We start from the raw sequence: 23,950 nt of genomic DNA on the forward strand, positions 1-23,950 counted from the left end.
AATATCACTCTTGAACAAATGACCAATTTTGAGTCTTTGTCTCAACAACTTGGGTTTTTAGTATGAATCTAAGAATTTGAACCTTATTTATTAAGACTTTACTACGCTATATGGTTACTCTTCCAATAGTTATGGAGAAGTAGTTGATGCATCCTATGTCGCAAACTTATAGCACTGTTCATTATTGAATCAATGCATCAGAGAAATTTTGAGGTCTAAAATGGGCCTCAAAACAAATTTGTATAACCAAAATCAACTATAAGAACCAATAGGATTCAATATGATGATGTTAACCATCGGGGATGAATCACCATTTTGGAGTAAAAAAGTAAAAAGATTAAAAAAATAGTAATAATAAAACTACTTTTTCAACTTGTATTTTCAACTTATCTCCCTACAATTTAACTAAAATTTTGAGCAGGATCAGCACTCATTGAATCCAAAATTTAATGTGTTGTCCAAGGAGTACCCATGTTGCATACTTTTGATGCACCCTGTTACACAAAAAATGAGAAATACATGAAAAACGTTATTGCAATCACATTTTTTCATGTATTTATCATTTTTCATGTGGCAGGGTCCATCAAAAGTATACAACATGGGTACTCCTTGGATGAGGAATTAAATTCTACATCCAATGAGTGTTCCTGCTCAAAATTTGAGTAAAACTATAGGGAGATAAGTTGAAAATACGAGTTGAAAAAATAGTTTTTTCTTTTTTCCCTCTAAAATTTGATGATGTGATCTAACATTATTTTATTATTTCCACTATTATTTTATAATATTCCTTAGGAGGCCCATTTTAGACCTCAAAATTTCTTTAATGGCTTCCCAAGTTACTTTTTTTCATGCTTATGTTTAAGTGAAGTTTAGTTTGTGTTGTCCCTTTCTCATATCTCCTTAACCTAACATGTTATCATTTCTGGTTGTTAAATCACTTTAAGTATATGCAATAATCTCTATCTTTTACTCTGAAGGTATCCATTGATTCTTATTAGTGAGTCAACTCTTACCTACTATGACACATTGCTCTAATTTTACCTAGAGTAGTACCCTACGTCTATTTTCGCCATTAATAGGTGACTTTTCTCTTAGCAAATGAGATATCCTCACCAGTTGTTCACTAAATGGATTCCCAAGTGTTCAATGTCAATACCTTTATTCACACTTTGGGATTCATGCTATACCTTGGATTCCATTTTCATCATCACTGGAATTCCTCAACTATGTCAATGGATTTTATTATTGGTCATCAGAGTTACTCATGCATGTTATTCCACTTGATGTATCTGAGAGACATACCTAGGGGTATTTCCTTTTAAAATTTTAATCTATGTATTTCTAAATAATTTTATCTTTAGTTTCTTCAATTTGGATGATGGGGGGTTCGTTAATTCCCTCCTACCAATCGATCTCCTTCCATCTACTTCGGCTCATTTTCTATAAGATTGAGATCTAGAGTATTTGTAGTAACTTAGGGCTTATGGTCATTATTGGCAGGATCACTTGCTATTAATAGTGGGAATATATCAATGTCCCCTAATTAATAGATTCCACGTGTTGAATGTCACCTCATTCACTCACACTTTTTATATTGTACCATATATCTTGATACTCGTTTTCATCATCAATGGGTTTTATCACATTTGTTAACAATGTACTCCAATGACCAATAACAAAAGGGGGTCACCCACATTCAACTTCAACTTATCTATTCAAATGGCTTAGATACCTTTAATGATTTGGTTTGAAGACCTCGAGGCTATAACAACATCACCCCTTATATGTTGCTACCCAAGTTGTATTTATAATACCACACACATATTTGACATTGGTACTTGCGGAGGATTAGAATTTTTTCCTCCTTCACTTTGGTTATGCTCCGATGTACTGAGACATAGTTCCACTATGTAGCTATATAATGTGGTCATGTTTTATACTCTTATATATGCATGGACCCACTATGTACTCATTATCATTTCCATGAGTGCTCTTTATATACTTCATGGGTTGGCAATGTCATTGACTTGGTGGTCATGATTTTCCACACCTAAGCATGGGTATTCCCACCTCAATAGATGACATACCTTATTTGGTTTTTTTTTTTGGTTATGATTTTGGTTTTAAATTTATTGAACTATTTTTGGACCCACTTGATAACTTCCTCTTGGATTTCATAATGTATTTCCACAATCATATTCCCTTCTAAACTCACATATTAAGGGGCCTCTACTATAACATATTTTGTCATTATGCCATAAAGATACACCCAATTTCCTTAATCCCTTCATCCCTTACATTTGCATACCTCACTTCTCCTCAGGATTATTTTGAAAATATTTTTTTGGATTGTATAATATTGATCTAGAAACATGTATACGTACACTTGCTTCTCCTAGTTTTTCACCACCTATTTCATGTGTACAACTATCCCAATCACCTTCTAAGACTGTAAAATCAAGCCGAAGGTGGAGACTAACAGGAAGCACCCTTATGTTGGAAAATTAATGCTAGAGATTGTAGAAAAGTTATCTCTTGAGCTTTTGAGGATAGCCCCTTAGTAGGAAGCTCTTGTTTCTTGATTCATCTTCCCCTTTTAATCTAGCATAGAGGAAATATACTCATTCTCTTTCCATTCTTCATGCGCGGAGTGAGGATAGTGAGGAACACTACTGCAGTGATCTAAGTGGAGGAATCTAAGCAACGATTCCTAGAGGCGTTGGCAATTGGAACTAGTAAGGTCTTTACTTTTACAAACTTCTTTTTGAATCAATAATAAAACTCATATGTTACCCTTCACTTATGTTTCATTAAATTTAGTTAGTAGGTACTAATAATCTAGTTCTAATTAATTAGGGTATTTAGGGTTTTATTTTCAAAGAAATTTTACTTTTTATTGTCTTCTTAATTTGTGTACATCAATGGGTGGAATGTTGTAGCGAAATTTTGTGACAAATGCTCTTTGGTCAAAGTCATCATCTATCTAGGTTTGTTTTCATTAACTACCTCATTTATTTATAAATGTGATTAAATCCTTTCTATATAGGTTTAGAGTGTGTTATATTCTAATTCCACTTTTTGATTCTAACCTTAATCATTTGGGAAATTTTCCGTTAAACAATAGGTCATTCATTATTTCCATGTCCAGATTTCTAGCTAAGGATTCCTATTTCAATACCCTTTAAGAGGGAGCTTTAAGAGTTTTTGTCATTCATTAGCTTCATTTCATTACCCCTTTTTCATTTAATAAGGTGTCTAGTTCATCAAACACAACCACTTTATTTAGATATTCTTTAGAAAATCTAAGGGCTAGGGAATAACCTTATAATGAGATGCGATTTGCTCAAGATTTATTTTTCTCTTTATGAGCACACAGATACATTGAAATGAATTCTACTATTTGTGCATCAAATTATATTGAGAGAGAGAACTCAATGCCTAATCATATGATTATAGAGTGTGATTCTCAAAAGTCAAAATATAGGACAAAAAATACAACTTCTACTACTCAAAATAGAATAAAACTCACAAATGGTACTAGTTTAACAAGTTCTAATTAAGATCATATGAAAGTTAATGGTTCTTATACAGATATTGATATCTCTATACAATCCATATTTAAGTGCATTGATCTATAAATTGTAGTGGTTATTCCATTGGAATAGTTCATCACAACAAATTATATAAAAAAATCCCGAAAATATTTACTATGAGTGTTAATTCCATTTAGACCGTAGAGTCTTTATTTACTACACTATCATTAAAGGAGTAAATTAACTAAAATGAAATAAATATAGAAAAATAATAAATGCATAAGCCACCCGCAATAGAGACGGATCTTTCATTAGGAAACTCTTAAGGGAGAAAGCCAAACTAGAAGGTGATGTTGTTATACTCCCTTTTCTATGATATGGAAAAAATGCAAGTATAAAGAGGTACTCCCTATGGAGTTACCTAATACCTATGGCTTCTGAGATTGCTACAAAATGTTAAGTTCCCTCTATTTCTCTCTCTAACTTTGCACTCCTAGTTTCTTGGTCAATTATGGAAGAAAATACAATAGTATAGAATGGAACCCCTACTCCTCCTAGTGCCATATTATTCAACATACCCTAGTAGCCAACTACGGTAAGGTTTTACTCCATATATCCTCATCTAAAGTTATGGGTTTGAAACTTCCATGGTTTTCTTCAAAGTCGACATGTGGATAGCCCAATATGCATGAGTATTAGGGGTTGATGTGGCATCCACTCATACAATTGTGTTCAACACGATAGGTCAACTTTTAGGGGCATAATATTCGATATAAATTCTCATTAATGTGATTTTTGCACCCTTGGAAAGGTATTTGGGTGTATATTAGTGTAATGGGGTTTGGTATTAAAGAGGAAATTTTTTTACCCAAAAATATGTTTTTTAATGTGTCAAATTTTATTTGGAAGGTTTCAAACCCCAATTCTCCAAACTAGGGTTGATCGTTGAAAATGAACCCATGAACTGATTCCTCTAATATTTCCACTCTAATAGCATTGAGATAGAGGAAAGCTAATGTAATGATTCAATGTGGATCATGGATGGTATTAATGTTAAATTCCCTAATTTTATTAAACATGTTCTTGTGACGATAAATTCATCTAAGAAAGGATTCCAAAAGAAATGGACACCAATATCTACTCATAAAACAACACTTAGCAGGGTTAATGCATGAAGATAGAGAAATCATTGTTATTGAAATATGCTACTAAAAAATGAGAGATAGGAAGTGTCTATGTTTTGTTCATCTATGGATTGAATGATGGTGTTAAAGAAAAAAAAGAAATGTAATTTTAGAGTGCTAATGCTTTTATGATTTTAGAGATGTCTTGTCTATCTTAAAATATTCTACTAAAAAATGAGAGCTAAAAAGTGTTTTTGTTTTACTCATCTTGTTGGATTCACATTTATATTGAGACATGGGTGGGTGAATCACTATAAGAAAATTTATTACTTATTTAAACATCCATGAATCATAACCAAACAATTTCACATATGGAACATAAGATATAAATGAAAACTTCTTTATAACATATCTTTGTAGGCACCGACCTACCAATACAAAATTTATAGGCACCTACCTACTATTAAAATCTTTTTAGGCACCAACCTACAGGAGACGCCAATACCCCTTACTACAAGATTTGTAGGCAACAACCTACAAAAGACACCAATCCCCCCTGCTGCAGGATTTGTAGGAACCAACTTAAAGAGACATCAATCCCCTCTATTGCAAAAAAATTATGAACTAACCTACAATATATACCAATCCCATCCATTGCAATATTTGTAGGAATCAACCTACAGGAGTCACCAATCCCCTTTGCCACAATATTTGTAGCAACCATCCTATAAGAGACACCAATCCCCCCACTACAAATATTTGTAGGCACAAAACTACTAGAGATGCCAATTCCCACCATTGGAAATATTTATAGGCACCAACTCACTAGAGATAGTAATCCTCAATGCTACAATTATTCAAAAGCACCAAACTACTTCACCGAGTCTGCTTGCTACTTCTACCTTCACTAGGTCTATTCGTTGATTTTTTCCTTGGCTAGGTTCGCTTGTTGCTTCTACCTTCACCAAGTCTACTTTTTATTTATGTATTCAACAATTTTTTTCTCTACTTATTCCTTTAGTATGTCTACTTGTTACTTCTACCTTCACCAGGTCAGCTTGCTTCTTTTTCCTTCATCAAGTCTGCTTCTCCCAAAACTTGTTATTTTTACCTCTTCCCAAGAGAAAACTTATACAACATGCCACATATCCAATTTTTCAAATCTAATTCTAAAAGTTTTATCTTGGGAACTTCTATATGTCTCCTTTGAATTTTTGAAGTTTTCACAATTTTACAAGTCCCCAAAAATCAGTTGTAGCAAAAATGTCAAACTGACCTATTTGAAGTCGATTTCAAGAATATTCAGTAACCCTATCTTCCATAGGATATATCACCAAAATTATAACGAACCAAAATTTGAACTTTCTACCACAGTTACCTAGATATCTCTAATGTTTCCCCTCCATATCTCACATTCTATAACATCTACAAACATAAGTTACAACAAAAATGCCAACATGACTTGTTTGAAGCATATTTCAAGAGCATTCAAGAATCCTAATCAACAGTAGAATAAACACTATGACAGAGGAAATAATAGACAACATCACAGCTAAGAATTGTGTAAATGTGTTTCTGACTTCATTTGAATATTTGATTGTGGCAACAGCAACACCAGTCAAAGGAAATGTATAAGCCCACCAAGCAATAGAAAATCTGCAGATAAGACAAAATTATGTTGTTAAACACTTAGGCAGCATAACATGAGACATGAAAGGAAAGAAGATGTATTATAATATGATATAACGTTTATGTGTAGATTTCAAGAATATTTTGGAATCTTATGAACAGGAGCGATGTTAATTGTTTCATCTATTTTAATTTTATGAATAAAATTCCGAAATATTTTAGATATTTTTAATAGAAATAAAATGAGAGAATTTAAAAAAATGAAATTATTTACAAAATAGAAAATGTAATACTTGAAACCACAAAAGAAATTAAAACGAACAACCTGATATTATCAACAAATAAAATTTCATTTTAGAAGGTTTTTTTTTTTTTCCTCAGAGCAACAACGATCTTGATAGAAACTTAAAATCAAGAAGCTAAAGTTTTGTAGTTACCAGAGAAGTGTACAGAAAGAGGGCAATGAAATAGGCAAGTTTTGAAAAAATGTTGAATTCTCCTCGAATTTTTTCCCAAGCCACAGATGCAACACTGGGAGTGGCTACAAATAAGAAAACAACAGTATGGAGCTCTTTAGGAAGAGTTTCATTTGTGGGTAATCTCTGGTAAAGTGTCACAAAAAGCACCATGTAATGGGCCAGCCCCACAACAAATATAAAAATAGCTCCCTCCTTGCATCCAGTTGCTGCTCCAAGCAATGCCCCAACAAAGTTTCCAACAATTGCCAAATAGTTTGTTGGGTTAGCTATTTCAGATAATCTTCTACGACCTCCTAGCATCCACTGGCCATATATCTTCAGTTCCAAACAAAGAACAGGGGACATAAAAGCACACCATGTAAAAGGATGTTTAGATTTTGCTATCTTTGGTGGCACCCCAAGTGCTAGGAACATACAAGCTATCCATGGTGCAAAGAAGAAATTCACTCGAACAGGATTATAGTACTCAATCCGAACTGCTTCAAAGTAAAATATGCACTTCAGTGTATATACCACAAAAACTATAATTAGTGTCACAAGTCCCAGACACCACAATACCAAATTGATCATTTCAGGAACATGTAAAAACTCCATGGACGGTATTGTTGCAAGCGTTTTCCAAAGAATGGCTTGACTGCCAACACAAAGACAGATACCAAAGCATGATATTGGAAATTGCAGAAGAAATGGACATAGTTGGTCAGTGGAAATCACCAACTCCTCCGAATCCTGACCAAAATTAATAAATTATTGGAAAATAAGTCCTTGTTGCATTGCCAAAAATATGTAATTAATTGCCTAAAATAGAGTTAATATTACACATGATATTTTCTTTGCCCTAATGTGCCTCTTCTTATAGAGCATAGCCATGGTAGTATAGAGGTTGTATTTTACATGCAGGGTTTCTTCATTCAAAACAGATGTAAGCATATAATGAAAATTTGTCCAGGCACAGGAATCATTTTTGCAAATTGTCTTGTTTGGCATAGAACATTATTCTGAGTGGAAAAAGCATCTTAAATGGGTGTGAGACATAATATTGAATTAGTAAGAGGTCAACTCAAGAGAGCTTTCTTTCCTCTCTTAATTATCATCAGCTTGCAAAGGCCATTTATGAGATCATAAACAAACAATAATGATGCAATCATTATAGTTTCCGCTCAGAATCATATTGATCTTCCGTGGTAGCAACTATCACTTATACACTCTGAGAAATGGATGGATTTATTAATGTGTTCATAAACATTTATGTTAATGACTGATAATAGATAAGTTGTAAAAGGGAACATCAATCTACAGAAGTGAAAAATGAAAAAATATGAATGGGATTTGGTGACCAAATCTATAGGCTATAATATAAAATAAAGGAAAAGGTTTCAAAAAATTGTTCAAAAGTGAGTTCCCATGGTGATTAAAGAGGGGATTAGAGGATTTTATAAGGATTAAAAGTATCAAGTTAGATTACAAAAAATATTATGAAGGAAAATTGAAAGTGATTTATCTAAAATATTATAATTAAGTTGACTATTTATGATTATATCAAAGTAGATGATTAGAAAAAAGAAACCAACATTTATATTTCAAGTTGTAGGTTTATATTTTCATAGATTGACTAACCCATAGAAAAAGGTGTTGAACTAAATTTTATGTGCTAAAAATACATGTCTCTAAATTTATCTTGACAATAAAATTTTAAGACTATCTTATTTATGAGCTTCAACTTGGTAGCTTGAAAGCAAGGCTAGTCGCCCATAGACTATTATAGTGCACAAATCTTCTCTATTTTCTCTCTCCGTGTCCCTCTTGGCTACTCTGTTGGTCTATGAAACAAATGCACTAAAAAAGAATGGAACCCCTTTTCCTCCTTATGGCCTAATAACACAACCCAATAGTCTACTACTGGTTAGGTTTTAGTCCTTCAACTCTTAACTAAATTTACAATATAGACTCTTCTAGAGTCTTCTTCATCATGATCATGTGGCTAACCCCTTTTCCATGAATAATGGGGGTTGACGTGGTATCCTCTCGAATTATGGTGGCCAAAACTAGAAGGTCAACTTCCGAATGGCATAACTTTTGCATACAAACTCTAATTGAGGTGATTCTTGCACCATTGGAAAGGTCTTTGTGTGTAGAATAGGAAAAGAAAGGTGCACATTATAGAAAGAAAGCTTTTCTTTAAGAAATTTTTGTTTGATGCCTCAAAATGCTCCTAAAGATTATCAGACTCCAATTTGCCAAACTAAGTCATGTTGGTAAAAATGGTCCTATGAGCTTATTCCTCCATTTTTTCCATTCTAAAAGAATCCAACATGGATGAAAACAAATTTAATGATCTAATCCAGATAATTATGAGAAATCTATCTCTCGATTGTCAAAATTACAAACTCATTTATAGCTCACCATCTTATAAAAAAAAACCAAACAATAAAATCATTAAGCATTGACCATAACTAGCAAATCAACAAAGAAAACCAAACATTAACTATAACAAAGAAAACCAAACGTTAACTATAACAAAGAAAACCAAACATTAACTATAACAACTTGCACTAAATTTAAAAGTTGAACTCCATATCCTTATCTTCTAGCCATTAAAAAGCTCATAGAAGACTAAAGATCCATCACAAAGCATCAAATCTTCCTTTGATAGTTAGTTAGATTTTTGGTTTAATTTCTTGTAGATATGAGCAATTGACATCCACTCAACATCCTATATGGAGTCACAAATCTATTACATCAAAGAATGAAGACGGACTATTCCCACTTTGTTTTTACCATTAGCCTATTCAATTACAACCTTTTAGTCCCCCAAGACTTGCAATTTCTTCACACCATGAGCATTAGTGAAGTACAACAACATCCATAATGTTGGGAACTATTTTTCCATATTTAATCCATGCCCTAGAGCATATCTTAAATGGATTAAGTGAGAGGCATTTAGGCATTAAACCAATCCAAACTCACATCTAGGAGGGTGCCCTAGCTAACTCCATTAAAGAAGGCACAAGGGGTATTGAAATCCAAAGTGGGCATAGACGGAGAGCATGATTATTTCCTTCTAAGATCACACTTGAATTCTTGAGTAAGCTTCTCGACCAAGCCTACTACCACTTCCACTACTATTTTCTTATCTTTGAATAGGTTTAAATTGCAAGCCCCACAAATGAAGTAAATTATAACGAACAATAATGACTCATAATTTTCCGTTAAAGCATCCAACAACCAATCATGGAGACACTCTTCTAAGCATGGCTTATTCAAAAATATATTGGAATTATTATTTTTTTAATAACTGAGTTTCACACTTTATCTAGGGGCAAAGAAACAAAAATATGAGACATAGTATTAGAGACATGTATGCATAATGTACATCTATTTAGGCCTTCCCATCCCCTTTTAAGCCCATTATCCCAAGCCGACAACTTGTTTCTTAATGCCATCCACAACAATATTGTTACTTTCAAAGGGTCATGAAATTTCCACATACTTTGCTATCACCAAGCATTTAATCCTTGAAAATCTACTTCAATTTGTGTTTTCTACAACAATTTCACTTTGTATTCACCAGACAAGGGGATTTTAGTCTAGCACAAGGAGTTCTCATCATCCTCTATAATTCGAACAAGTTTTACCTACAAAGCCGAGCCATTTTGCCACAAGCCTTCCATCTAGACCCAAGTCTACTTCAGACTTCTAGCATGGCCTTCTAAACTTGACATGCTCCTGCACTTTGGAATTCCAAAGAGAGAAAATACCTTGATCATGTAGAAACTCAAGGAGATCATCTGAAAGCATGTAGTCTTCATCAGCCCTAGACCTTTGATCCTCTCCTATCTTAATCTTCTCGTGATTCCCAATCTTCCACATCATCCATTTGTTGATACGAGGGAAAACATCCACGAAGGATTTCCAAACAATAGAGCTATTTTTATGGATTTCCCTCGAATTCTAAACCAAACCTCCAAAGAGAGACCACCCATATATTTTGAAGTCATTACCAATCCCCAAAGAGCTTGTTGTATGTGAGTCTCCAAAGATTTTTAAGCACTAAAACTATAGATATTTCTAATAAGACACTCCCTACACTCTTCAATTGAGTTATACTTGACCACATAGCTACTGGAATGCTTTGTAAATCCTTGTTTTTGAACGAAAAGTACTACAAACTTTTCATTCTGATTTTCATTAAGATCTCTTTATCCATATACTCTGGATGTCTAATATACTTAGATACTCTCCCAGACCAACTTAAAAAAAACCAAATGAACTCCACAAAACAACAATCTTTAAACCCAAAAAAATATATGAACTTCAACCTTCTCCGATAACCATAACCATAATCATAACCATAACCAATCATCAAAACATTAAACATTTGATTTTAAAAAACCAAAATAACAAACATATTTACACAACACTGAATTAATTATTCTATTGATCAGAAACACTATTCCTTTATCATTACTCCATTAAATATTATAAGAAGCAAATATATTTCTAAAACACTAAACAATCATGCCAGGCCACACCTTCCCAGCAAACAGTTTTTCAAATATGATTTTAACGAACGCAACATTTCATGTTCCATAAAGTTCTATATTAACAATTGATATTGATAATATGCTGAGGCTTTCTAATTTGGAAATGATTAAACCATGCAAAGGATTTTAGTAATATATGATAAGTGGGAAAAATCTTAGTCTCTTGGACATGGATGGTATGTTGACACTCATGAAAACTGAAGGCTAAGTTTTGATGCTTAGCTTACCCGAATAATCTCCAACTCAGGACCCTGCAGAGCATCAAAGAAGCGCCTAGCAGGCAAATATTCAATCTCAGGCTCCTCTGAGTCCAGGACTTCATCATCTCTTTCTCGTGGGATGCTAAGAAGGCGAGAAAGATGGCGTTCAAGTTTTCCAGATCTTGCCTTAAAATATGCATAGTTGCCATCCTTCCCTCTGTTGCCACCATCACCTACCACTATTCCACTGGGCATTGCTTTAACATCTGTGTTCCCTGCAGGTAGGAGTTGTAAATAAGACTTCTTTTTGTTTTGGTGAGGTTTTTGAAGTAAATTTTTTTGAAAGTTTGGTAGGGCTATATTTTTATCATGTTCAATTTCTCATTTTGATTGGAGATAGCATAAAATTTGAATTTAATTTCAGGTTCAGTAAGACTTCATTTCCATGACCATTATGAATTAAACTAACCCAAGGCGACCAAATAAAATTAAAAAACATATATTTCAAGAATTTATGTTGAGCCTCTGTATCTTCAACAGCTTTCTGATCTTGAAAACATAATTTCTATGCTTTTCCCATCTTGAGATTTAGCAGGTAAAGATCCCGCAAGTTAAACGAAATTACATAAGATTGGAGAGAGTTTACCTGATACAACCGATTACCTTAATTGACAGGAAGGATGCTCAGATTTAAACGGGCTTTGCACTGTTGCTACTTCATCATAAATATTTCTCTGGAAATCAGCCACATCATTAATAGTGCCTAATGAGTAAATAACCGATTAGAAACTGTAACCTTCAAAACATTTTAAACATCAGAAATAAATTTGCAGTATTGTCTTACCACTAGAGAACTTAGTTCTAAAGGATGTTGTGATGTTACCTTGGGGATTACTTGAGAAGGTTTCTCAATATCACTATCACATTTCTCAAATATAGGACTTGTTTCAGATGATATGAACTTCAATGATTGTGGCAGACTTTCAGGAGGTGCTCTTTTAACTAAATTGACAACTTCAATGGACTTCATATTGATACATATTTCAGGATCTGTAAAATTCATCTTGCGTGTCATGTTAATGTATTACCTGATGTTAAAGCAATTACTACAACAGAAATTTTAGCAACAGTCATAACCAAAAGGTAAACTATATTTACCACCATAAAGCAAGGATTGCTATAAAATTGCTGCATGAAACATTTGCTGCTAAAAGAAATCAGGAAACAGAAAAGACTATAATATCCCTACTAATAAAACAGTGATTGTGTAAACTGCAACATACAGAACATCCCAGGACTTGACAAGGTTCAAAGCATTTTAGTTAATTTCTAGTATTATCTCTCTGGTAGTGACCACCGTGGCCAGTCTTATCTGGTTACCGCCCATTTCAGCACGTCCTCTCAGACTCTCATGGTAGCGCTAGCAATCTCATTCTGATTTTCACATTGTAAGTCAGATAGTCTCATGAAGCTCTAAGAATGGACAAGCTTAATGGAATCACAATACAAAGTGACAAGCCATGGACGGGACAAGCCTCTATAACTAAGTGGCTATTGCCATAAATGCTCGTGTAAGAGAAAGGGCACTTGGACTAGGACTAACTGTGATAGCCACTCTCAAAGTTATCAACGAAGTTGGAGTTTTTATTTCCCTTGAGACTAGCTTTTATCTGGTTATCAAAGCATTCAAGAATTTGAATTATCTGACCAATAAGCTCGCACTGCAGAAATCCAAGTGTGATCCAGAGTCTAGGATAATTTGCAGCAAGCTGAGAACCTCAGCAGTGATCCTTAGAAATATCCATGGAACACCCAACGGTGCAAGAATAGAGCAAAAATAAGAAACTGATAAGCCATATGAATTTGAGAAACAAGAATTCCAAGATAGCTTCTCCACAGTGGAACAGAACATGAAGAATTTGGCGAATCAGTTGTTGAACTCTGTATTAAAATCAGAAAGAGAAATGGACTCCAATGGAGAGGTAGAATATGAAGATTCTCCCACAATTGGATGGGTTAATACAACCCCAGCTTATGCCAAACCTGCAACGCATGTACCACCATGTAGTGAAAGTCATAAAGCTTAGCAACTTGTAAGTCAGATAGTCTCATGAAGCTCTAAGAATGGACAAGCTTAATGGAATCATAATACAAAATGACAAGCCATCAACAGGACAAGCCTCTATAACTAAGTGGCTATTGCCATAAATGCTGGTGTAAGAGAAAGGGCACTTGGACTAGGACTAACTGTGATAGCCACTCTCAAAGTTATCAACTAAGTTGGAGTTTTTATTTCCCTTGAGACTAGCTTTTCTCTGGTTATCAAAGCATTCAAGAATTTGAATTATCTGACCAATAAGCTCGCACTGCAGAAATCCAAGTGGGACCCAGAGTCTAGGATAATTTGCAGCAAGCTGAGAACCTCAGCAGTGATCCTTAGAAATATCCATGGAACACCCAACCGTGCAAGCATAGAGCAAAAATAAGAAACTGATAAGCCATATGAATTTGAGAAACAGAATTCCAAGATAGTTTCTCCACAGTGGAACAGAACATGGAGAATTTGGCGAATCAGTTGTTGAACTCTGTATTAAAATCAGAAAGAGAAATGGATTCCAATGGAGAGGTAGAATATGAAGATTCTCTCACAATTGGATGGGTTAATACAACCCCAGCTTATGCCAAACCTGCAACACATGTACCACCATGTAGTGAAAGTCATAAAGCTTAGCAACTCGTAAGTCAGATAGTCTCATGAAGATCTAAGAATGGACAATCGAATCATAATACAAAATGACAAGCCATGGACACGACAAGCCTCTATAACTAAGTGGCTATTGCCATAAATGGGTATAAGAGAAAGGGCACTTGGACTAGGACTAACTGTAATAGCCACTCTCAAAGTTATCAACGAAGTTGGAGTTTGGAGATTTTATTTCTCTTTGAGACTAGCTTTTCTCTGGTTATCAAAGCATTCAAGAGTTTGAATTATCTGACCAATAAGCTCGCACTGCAGAAATCCAAGTGTGATCCAGAGTCTAGGATAATTTGCAGCAAGCTGAGAACCTCAGCAGTTATCCTTAGAAATATCCATGGAACACCCAACGGAGCAAGAATGGAGCAAAAATAAGAAACTGATAAGCCATATGAATTTGAGAAACAAGAATTCCAAGATAGCTTCTCCACAGTGGAACAGAACATGGAGAATTTGGCGAATCAGTTGTTGAACTCTGTATTAAAATCAGAAAGAGAAATGGACTCCAATGGAGAGGTAGAATATGAAGATTCTCTCACAATTGGATGGGTTAATACAACCCCAGCTTATGCCAAACCTACAACGCATGTACCACCATGTAGTCAAAGTCATAAAGCTTAGCAACTGGATTGCCAAACCTGTGACATCCTCGTACCACTATGTAGTGAAAGTCTGCAGGGTTGTGAATCCGATGGAAACTTTTGGGGTTAATTTTTTTTTTTTTTTCCTAAAAAATTCCAAAATTCACTAATTTTTTTCTGGCCCCGATTTTATAGAATAATATTATTTTACTTAAAATTTCACCAAATTTATAAAACCTATAAAATTATCACAAGTGTCAATATTTTTAAAATTATGTCTAAAAAATTTAGAGTTTGCATATTAAAAGCCAATAAGATTGCTCAATATTCCGAACTTTAAAATAAATTTTCTTTTTCCTTGAAAGCAATTGAAACTCTATTTTGATTACCCTTGCTTACATGATATGACATGTCTTACTTTGATGGCAAATTCACTGCCATCTACTACATAAAAGCGAAAAATCACCAGGCACATATTGGGAACAGTTCAAGCAATTCCACGCTTTAGGATATAAACGGGAACAACATCCTGGTCCTTTCGCGACATTTTTTTAGAGAGCAGAATTAATTGGCGGAATAGTTCTCAAAGCGTGAGATCTGGGCACATCCTGGGTTTTTTTATTATGAATGTCTGGTTCAGGACTCTGTCATTCCTGTTTGTTTGAAGGACTATTTTTGCCTGATTTGTCCCAACAGGCGATCATGTATTTTGTTTCTCTGCCTGGACTATGACCCATTCTTTCTGGGTCATTCGCTGCCATATGCAGGGGGCATTTTTGTTTTTCTTGTTCATCGGGTAGGCGGTTGATGGGCGAGGTCCCTGACCTCTGTATGCTCTCAGCTTTGTATTTTTGTTTGCAGCTGGGAGTATGTCTGTGGTCTATGGTCTGCTTCACTCTGTTTGACATCCTTGCGGGTTCTGGAGCTGTAGGATTGGGTGCAGAGGATTTCTGCTAGATGTAACAGCTTTAATTTAATTGAAATTTGTTATTTACTTCTTAATTTAATTGAAATTTGTTATTTATTTTTTTTTGTCAAAAAAAACGATATATACAATGATACTATCTAGAACAAACAGAGGCAAAGAGAAATACATGAAAGGTAAATGCCTTGAATTCTGGTATAGAAACGAAGCAATTGGTATCAAATCTGGATCGGCTATCTGGCTAAGTTTCAGGAAAATTGAAAATTTCTTCCTGTCAAAATTAAGATGGAGGATTTATTCCGGAAACAGGATCTTTATTGGCCTCGATCCCATTGCTTGTAGTCGCAATTTTTCCTTCCCAGAAGCTCTTTTATTCGCCTTGCACAGAATGGGTATCTTCACGTGGGATAAACTCATCTTAGACTGGAATGGCCTCTCCCCCACGTGGAAGGATGCAAACGTCATTGGTCTGCCGGTTGAACTCCACCCTACTTGGAATCTGATCACAGTCGCATTACAGGACAGCGGGATTATTCGTGGAGGCACTTTTGACCATCTATCTTGGTCCTTTTCCAACAGCTCGGCGGTTCCTAGAGTAAAAGATATTTACTCTGCCTTCATTTGCTCAAAGGCTTTAAATTCTCCTCCAATCTTCCCGGTTGTTTTTTGGAAAACAGGTTGCCCTCCTAGAATGATCCTTTTTGCCTGGCTGGTTTTTAACAACCGAAATCTCTCTTGGGACAATCTTAGGAAAAGGAGCTGGCATGGCCCCAGCAGATGCTCGATGTGCGAGTCTGAAGAAGAGACAAACTTACACATGTTCTTTCAGTGCAACTCTTCACAGAAAATCTGGTATGAACTTGCCATTTTTTTTATTTCCCTCACAATGTCTTTGACTCTGTTCATGCAGCTTTCCATTGGTGGTGCTCTCAATGCGCGGCAAGGCGTCCCCTTCTTGTTATCATGATATGGTATGCTTGGAAATGGCGGAACCATAAAATCTTTAGAGACTCCAAGACCCCCTTCTCTGCCATTTTGCAAAGCATCTGCACTAGCTTTGAAGCTATCTCAGGCTTACAGGCCTAATACATCTGTCTTAACATGTTTTTGTTCCCTCTATTTTGACTTAATGTCTAAGTATATGTACATCCCCAGCCCATCTAGTATCATATGCTTCCATTTTCTGTATCCATCATACTCTGAGATATGTGCTATATGACATCCTATTTACATGATCCTGCTCTATTTTGACTTGATATCCACTCAAGTCCCTTTCATATGTTTCCAAATGTAGCTCTTTATATTGACTTAATATAATCTATACTGCTTTTTCTTCTGGAAAAAAAAAAAAAAAAACTGTGAAATGCTTTTTTATTTTCCAACGGCCCCATTCATATAGGAATTTTAGTAGATGAATTCAATCTACTGGTAACGTATATCAGAGACTTGTAAAGTTACATATAGAATGAATTAAATTTTTTGTTTGAGAATTCCAGATATGAATTGTGTAGAGGTTTTTTCTGTCTGATGTTTCTAGTTTCTAGTGGACATTTCACCACCTAAAAAACAGATTATGTTTAATATGCACCATGGACATTCTGCCCATCTTCAAAACCTAAAAAGCAGATCCTCTTTGATATGCACTGTGGTGATGTGACAAGAAAAAATTTCCAATGGTGGAGGAGGATGAAATTGTTGGCATTATGATACATATGTTGTACTTGATGGCAACCCACTCATCTCAGATGATAAATTATAGTAGAGAAAAGTTCACGCACTTATATGCAGAGAAAAGTTTATTTCATGTAGAGAAAAGTTCACGCACTTTTATGCAGAGAAAAGTTTATGTAGAGAAAAGTTCACGCACTTTTATGCAGAGAAAAGTTTATGTAGAGAAAAGTTCACGCACTTATATGCAGAGAAAAGTTTATTTCATGTAGAGAAAAGTTCACGCACTTTTATGTAGAGAAAAGTTTATTTCATGTAGAGAAAAGTTCACGCACTTTTATGCAGAGAAAAGTTTATTTCATGTAGAGAAAAAGTTCACGCACTTTCATGCAGAGAAAAGTTCCTTTCATGAAGAGAAAATTTCACGCACTTTCATGGTTGGCTCATGGTATTAGTCTGAAAGTTTTTGATCCTATGGTTTTGGTCCGTGGTATTGCATCCAAAAGTGTTGATCTCACGCACTTTCATGGTTGGTTCATGGTATTAGTCCGACAGTTTTTGATCTTATGGTTTTGGCTCGTGGTATTGCATCCAAAAGTGTTGATCTCACGCACTTTCATGGTTGGTTCATGGTATTAGTCCAACAGTTTTTTGATACTATGGTTTTGGACCGTGGTATTGTGGAAGGCCTAAGACTATAAAAGAGGAAGGAGATCATTTGGCAAAGCATCATCGAATGAATTGAATATCTAATAAGTGCTAGATCTGAAATATTTGTGATTGGGTTATGGTGCAGATCTGGATCTGAATGAAGGAGAAACCTTAGCGCATAAAGAAGGATAAGTTCTTTTGACGGGTCATAATCTTTATGCTTGAATAATAGTATCTTTGCATGATTTTGATCTGTTATATGAGGCACATGCTTGATCTATAAATCTGACAATCTGGGTTAATTAGTATCTGAATATTTGAAAGAAGGAATTATCCTTTATAGATCTGCACGCAGGTTTTAGGTTGTTGAAGTAGCGTATATCTTTAAATTATGATATAGTTGCCTCTGTCTATTGCTGCAGTATTCTGGGTTCAGAATTTGGTGTGTGGTCACTGTTACTGTGTTCTGGGTACAGCTGTCAGAGAAGTGTTTACTTGATTCAGTGCTAATTGGGAAAAGGAGATTGTTTGATGCAGATATACTTGATGACTGATTGATGTTCATGGATTCAGTCTGAAAATTTATGAAACGTGGTCCCTGGAAGAAAGAGAAGGTTGTAGCCTTCAGTAGGCCAGCACCTACGTACTAGTATCTTGGCTAGTACAAGAGCTAAGGGGGTTGTAGCTCCCTTCCAGGAGAAGCTGGAGAACGAGAGAGGGTTGTAGCTCTCTGCAGGTTGTAGCCTGCGTACTGGTAAAGGACTGCACCAGTACAAAATCATTGTAAAAGGAGTTTCTAATTGAAAGAAGATAGAGACATATTGCAGCATGTGGTTTTCACCCACATTGGGTTTCCACCTTATATCTGGTGTTCTTTTGTGTGACTATTTGCTTTTCTTGTTCCTGCTTATTATTTTATGATACTGACATACAAAGTAATGATCAATATTTGAAGAATTATTCAAAGTATAAATAAGGAAGATAGATTGATAAAAATTTGATAATATTGATTCACCTCCCCCCCTCAGTATTATTTCCAACAATTGGTATCATAGCAGGTCCTTCTGAAGAAGCTTGATCGCTTGAAGGAAGATCTAACATCATGAGCAACTACGAGAGGGAAGCATCAATCAGGCCACCGATTTTTGATGGAACAAACTTCGTATATTGGAAGGTAAGAGTTACTGCCTATCTTCAATCTTTGGGTACAGAAGTATGGGACATTATAGAAACATGGTATACTTTTCCATCAGCTACTCCTATAGATTCGGGTGAGAAGAAGAAATATGAAACAAATGCAAAGGTGGTTAATACTCTTCTAGGATGTCTATCTCAATCTGAATTTGTGAAGGTTATGCAATATAAATCCGCAAAAGAAATATGGGACAAGATTGTTTTGAGCTACGAAGGAGATGAACAGGTAAAACGTGCAAAACTTCAAACCCTCAGGATTCAGTATGAGAATCTCAGAATGTATAATGATGAAAGTGTGGCTAACTATTTCCTTCGGGTAGACGAGATTGTTAATTGTATGAAAAACTTGGGTGAAGAAATAAAAGAGGCTGTTGTGGTTGAAAAATTCCTAAGATCATTGTCCCCCAAGTTTGAATCTAAAGTGTCTACAATAGAAGAAAAGGAAAATCTACGAACTCTTACTATGTCTCAACTACACAGAATTCTAACTGCTTATGAAATGAGAAAAGGAGGTCCATCAGACAGGAGAAAAGCTGCGTTTAAGGCTTCAGGCAAAGGAGACTACTATGAATCAAGTCACGTGCCAGAAGAAGAAGAAGAATCAAATTTTGTCAGAAATCTTCAACGGGGTACTGGAAGGTTCAGAGGTAAGCTACCTTTTAAATGTTTTGCTTGTGGAAGAGTAGGTCATTATGCTGCCAAATGTCCTCATAAGGATAAGATTGACAAAGGAAAGGAACCTGCCAGATGGAACAAGAAACAGAATGAAAATAAGAAAAGCTACTACACTCATGAAGACAGTGATGGTCTATCAAATAGTGATGAAGATGAACGAGGTAATGACTATAAACTTTTAATGGCATTTGAAGATGATGATTACATGGATGCTATAGACGTGGATAGTTTTTATGAAGAGATTTCTAGACTTAAGACATGTATAGAAGAAAAGAATATGATCATTGATACTCTACAATTTCAAATTGATGAAAAAGAAAAATATCTTGAAAAGTTAGAAGGTGAAATTGTTGGCCTTAGAAAAGAAATTGAGAAAACAAAGGCAATTAATCTTAAGTTTGTCAAAGGATCTGAAACTCTGGATGAGATCATCAATGTACAGCGTTCTCCGCTAAACAAGACAGGTCTGGGGTATAATGGAGAAACATCTCAAGCATCCACCTCAAAGAGTTATCTTGATGCAGCAAGAAGGAATGAGCAAAAGCACAATGGAGATCACCAGGTAAAGCAGGGACGAATTACATCAAGAACGAACAAAGACTATCAGGTAAACCAGGGGCAATCTGTCTTAAGGATGAACAAAGGCTACAACCAGCCACAGGTAAAATCTTCTCAATTTGCTTCAAGAATGGATGACAATAGAAATTACAATCATTTGGCCGGTAGATTTGATAATCGCAGAAGTTTCTTCAATGGGCAATGTTTCTCTTGCCATAACTTTGGTCACAAAGCAGCTCAATGTGTTGCATATAAAACAATCATGACTAGAGAAGCTCAAAAACAAAGAAGTATGATCGGGATTACAAAAAGGACCTATAACATTTTTTCGGCTCTTGAAAATGAAGTTGAATGTTCTATTTGCAATAACTTTGGTCATGAAGATTCTGAATGCAGGAGCAGGTTTCAGCAGACAAAGGAACAAGCCTCAAGCACCAGAACATGGAGAATAAAGGAACCACAAACAGAAAGATGTGGGATAGCCTTTTATGCATAGGGACAAGAAAATCTATGGTACATCGACAGTGGATGTTTGAAGCATATGATAGGTGATAAAGAAAAACTTGAATCATATTCTGCTTTGGAAAAGGGAAAGAAAGTTTCTTTTGGAAATGATACTCCGACAGCTATAAAAGGAAAAGGCACAGCTCAGTGAAAAGAAAAGGTCAAAGCTGGAAATGTTTTGTATGTTAATGGCTTGAAGCATAACCTTCTAAGTGTCAGTCAGATGTGCGATCAAGGAACCGAGGTAATATTTCGATCAAATGGATGTAGCGTTCGTGATCTTGATACAGGGAAAACAGTGATCAAAGGTAGAAGAACTCCAAATAATCTATACATATTTGAAGAAGGACAACAACAATGCTATTTGAGCAAGGATGATGAACATTGGTTATGGCACCGGAGGTTGGGGCATCTAAGCTTTTCACAAATAAGGAAGGCATGCAAATATCAGGCAGTTCGTGGTCTTCCAGATATCAAAATTCCAGACAACACTATATGCAAATCATGTCAGTTTGGTAAGCAAACCAGAACCAACTTCCCGGAGAAGGAAGGATCAGCCAGCAGGCCTCTTGAACTAGTCCATACAGATGTATGTGGTCCTTTCAGGACGAGGTCACCTCGAGGAGAAGAATACTTGATATTATTCATTGACGATTTCTCCATGTTTGTTTGGTTAGGACTTTTGAAGCACAAAGACGAAGCATTCGAAAAAATTCAAATCCTTCAAAGCCTTGGTTGAAAATGAATCAGGTTACAAAATTAAGTGCCTTAGGTCCGACAGAGGTGGGGAGTTAACCTCAAATGAATTTTTTGATTTCTGTGAAGAACATGGGATAAGAAGGGAATTCTCTACAGCTAGAACTCCTCAGCAAAATGGAGTGGTGGAAAGGATGAACAGAACAGTCCAACAAATGGCCCGTGCTATGCTTGATGAGTCCGGAACTCCCGCAACTTTCTGGGGTGAAGCTGCATATGCTACGGTTGTTATTCTCAATAAAACAAATGTCCGAGTGAACAACACTCAAACTCCTCATGAACTCTGGTATGGTGAGACTCTTTCGGTAAAACACTTCAAAATCTTTGGGAGCAAATGCTATATTAAGAATACTGATGAGCAACTTGGCAAACTTGAACCTAGAGCAGATGAAGGCATTCTTCTTGGTTATTCTCCACACAGCAAAGCATATAAGTGCTACAATAAAAGACTTGGAAGAATTGTTGACAGCATTGATGTAGTGGTTGATGAAAAAGGATACATTCCTAGGCAAGTAAATCATGAAAATATCGAAGAAGATGAAGACTACCCTCAAAGACAGAATGATGAAGAAGAAGAACCTCAAGGAGCACCAGAGGAACAGATAAGGGTAGAAGAGAAGACTCCATCCAGGTACGTTCAGAAGAATCATCCAGAATCTCAGATTTTGGGGCAAAAAGAAGCAGGTGTACAAACAAGAAGAACAATTGCAGAAGCTTCAAGCTATTTGGCATTACTCTCATCCACTGAACCACAAAATGTAAAAGAGGCATGCAAAGATGAATGTTGGGTCAAAGCAATGGATGAAGAACTTGAGCAGATCGAAAAGAACAACACTTGGGAGTTGGTTCCTAGACCAAAGGATAAGAATGTTATAGGGACAAAATGGGTCTTCAAAAATAAGTTGAATGAAAATGGGGAAGTAATTAGAAACAAGACCAGACTTGTTTGTAAAGGGTATGCGCAACAAGAAGGAATAGATTTTGAAGAAACTTTTGCTCCTGTTGCAAGACTTGAGGCCATCCGAATGTTCCTTGCTCTCTCAAGCTTTCAAAAGTTCAAAGTATTTCAAATGGACATGAAATCAGCCTTTCTGAATGGAGACTTAGAAGAAGAAGTATACATTGAGCAGCTAGATGGTTTCATTCTTGGAAATGATCCAAATCTTGTATGCAGATTGAAAAAGGCTCTCTATGGTCTTAAACAAGCTCCAAGGGCTTGGTACTATCGTTTGGACAAATATCTTCATCAACAAGGTTTTTCAAAAGGATCAGCAGATAGCAATCTTTATATAAAATTTGAAAATGACAAATTGCTGATACTTGTTGTGTATGTAGATGACATTATCTTTGGCAGCAATGAAGAATCTATGAGTCAAAGCTTTGCCTTGGTGATGCAGAAAGAATTCGAAATGTCCTTGCTTGGAGAATTGGCATATTTTCTTGGCCTGCAAATCCAACAAAAGGAAGGAGGGATCTTCTTGTCTCAAACTAAGTATCTCAAGCAGATTTTGAAGAAATATGGCATGGAAGATGCAAAACCAATATGTACACCCATGGTCACAGGATGTAGCCTCAGTGCAAATGATGAATCAGCAGCAATACATCAACCAACCTACAAATCTATGATTGGAAGTCTACTTTATTTGACAGGTACCCGACCAGACATCATGCATGCAGTGGGAATAGTTGGAATATTTCAGGCAAATCCAAAGGAAACTCATCTTCAGGCAGTAAAGAGAATCTTCAAATATCTTCAAGGGACTCAAAATTATGGCTTATGGTATCCTAGAGATACAGATCTCACACTTCATGCTTATACTGATGCAGATTGGGCCGGAAGCGTGGATGATAGGAAGAGCACAAGTGGTGGTGCATTCTTTATGGGTTCCAGATTAGTATCTTGGTTCAGCAAGAAACAGAGTTCGATTGCCTTGTCTACAGCTGAAGCAGAATATGTTGCTTCTGCATCTTGCTGCACTCAACTCCTTTGGATGATGCAGACCTTGCTGGATTTTCAAATCACTTGTACACCACCCATCTCCATCTTATGTGATAATACAAGTGCAATCAGCATTTCAAAGAACCCAGTCATGCATTCAAAAACCAAGTACATACCAATCAAGTATCACTTTCTCCGGGAACAAGTGCTTGAACAAAAGGTCAAGTTGGAGTAT

General features: G+C 35.7%; 1 protein-coding gene, 1 long non-coding RNA gene and 1 pseudogene across 2 annotated transcripts; all 3 read right to left on the bottom strand.

Annotated features, from left to right (window-relative positions):
• Positions 1-6,159: 6,159 nt before the first annotated feature.
• On the bottom strand, positions 6,160-11,780 carry LOC149160120 (S-type anion channel SLAH2-like). The gene is made up of 2 exons (XM_089433647.1): positions 11,537-11,780; positions 6,160-6,313 (listed from the first exon to the last, which is right to left on the bottom strand). Exons 1-2 carry the CDS (start codon positions 11,762-11,764, stop codon positions 6,239-6,241), a joined length of 303 nt encoding a protein of 100 aa, XP_089289773.1. The 5' UTR covers positions 11,765-11,780; the 3' UTR covers positions 6,160-6,238.
• On the bottom strand, positions 6,706-7,635 carry LOC149160121 (S-type anion channel SLAH3 pseudogene; annotated as a pseudogene).
• A 371-nt stretch (positions 11,781-12,151) lies between the features above and the next one.
• Positions 12,152-14,917, bottom strand: LOC149160122 (uncharacterized). Its single transcript, XR_016261194.1, has 3 exons — positions 13,218-14,917; positions 12,393-12,597; positions 12,152-12,243 (listed from the first exon to the last, which is right to left on the bottom strand). It is a non-coding gene; the product is annotated as an uncharacterized LOC149160122 (long non-coding RNA).
• Positions 14,918-23,950: the final 9,033 nt, after the last annotated feature.

Source organism: Pinus tabuliformis, chromosome 5_2, assembly GCF_031772625.1.
Source record: "Pinus tabuliformis cultivar Carrire ecotype Pingquan chromosome 5_2, CPIR1, whole genome shotgun sequence".
Lineage (NCBI taxonomy): Eukaryota > Viridiplantae > Streptophyta > Pinopsida > Pinales > Pinaceae > Pinus > Pinus tabuliformis.

Excerpts from the sequence above, each read along its gene's own strand:
- LOC149160120 (XM_089433647.1), bottom strand. The coding sequence starts at position 11,764 with ATGCCCAGTGGAATAGTGGTAGGTGATGGTGGCAACAGAGGGAAGGAT. Across the intron at positions 6,314-11,536 it reads CTGAGTTGGAGATTATTCGG|ATTTTCTATTGCTTGGTGGG; the intron begins GTAAGCTAAGCA and ends TCTTATCTGCAG.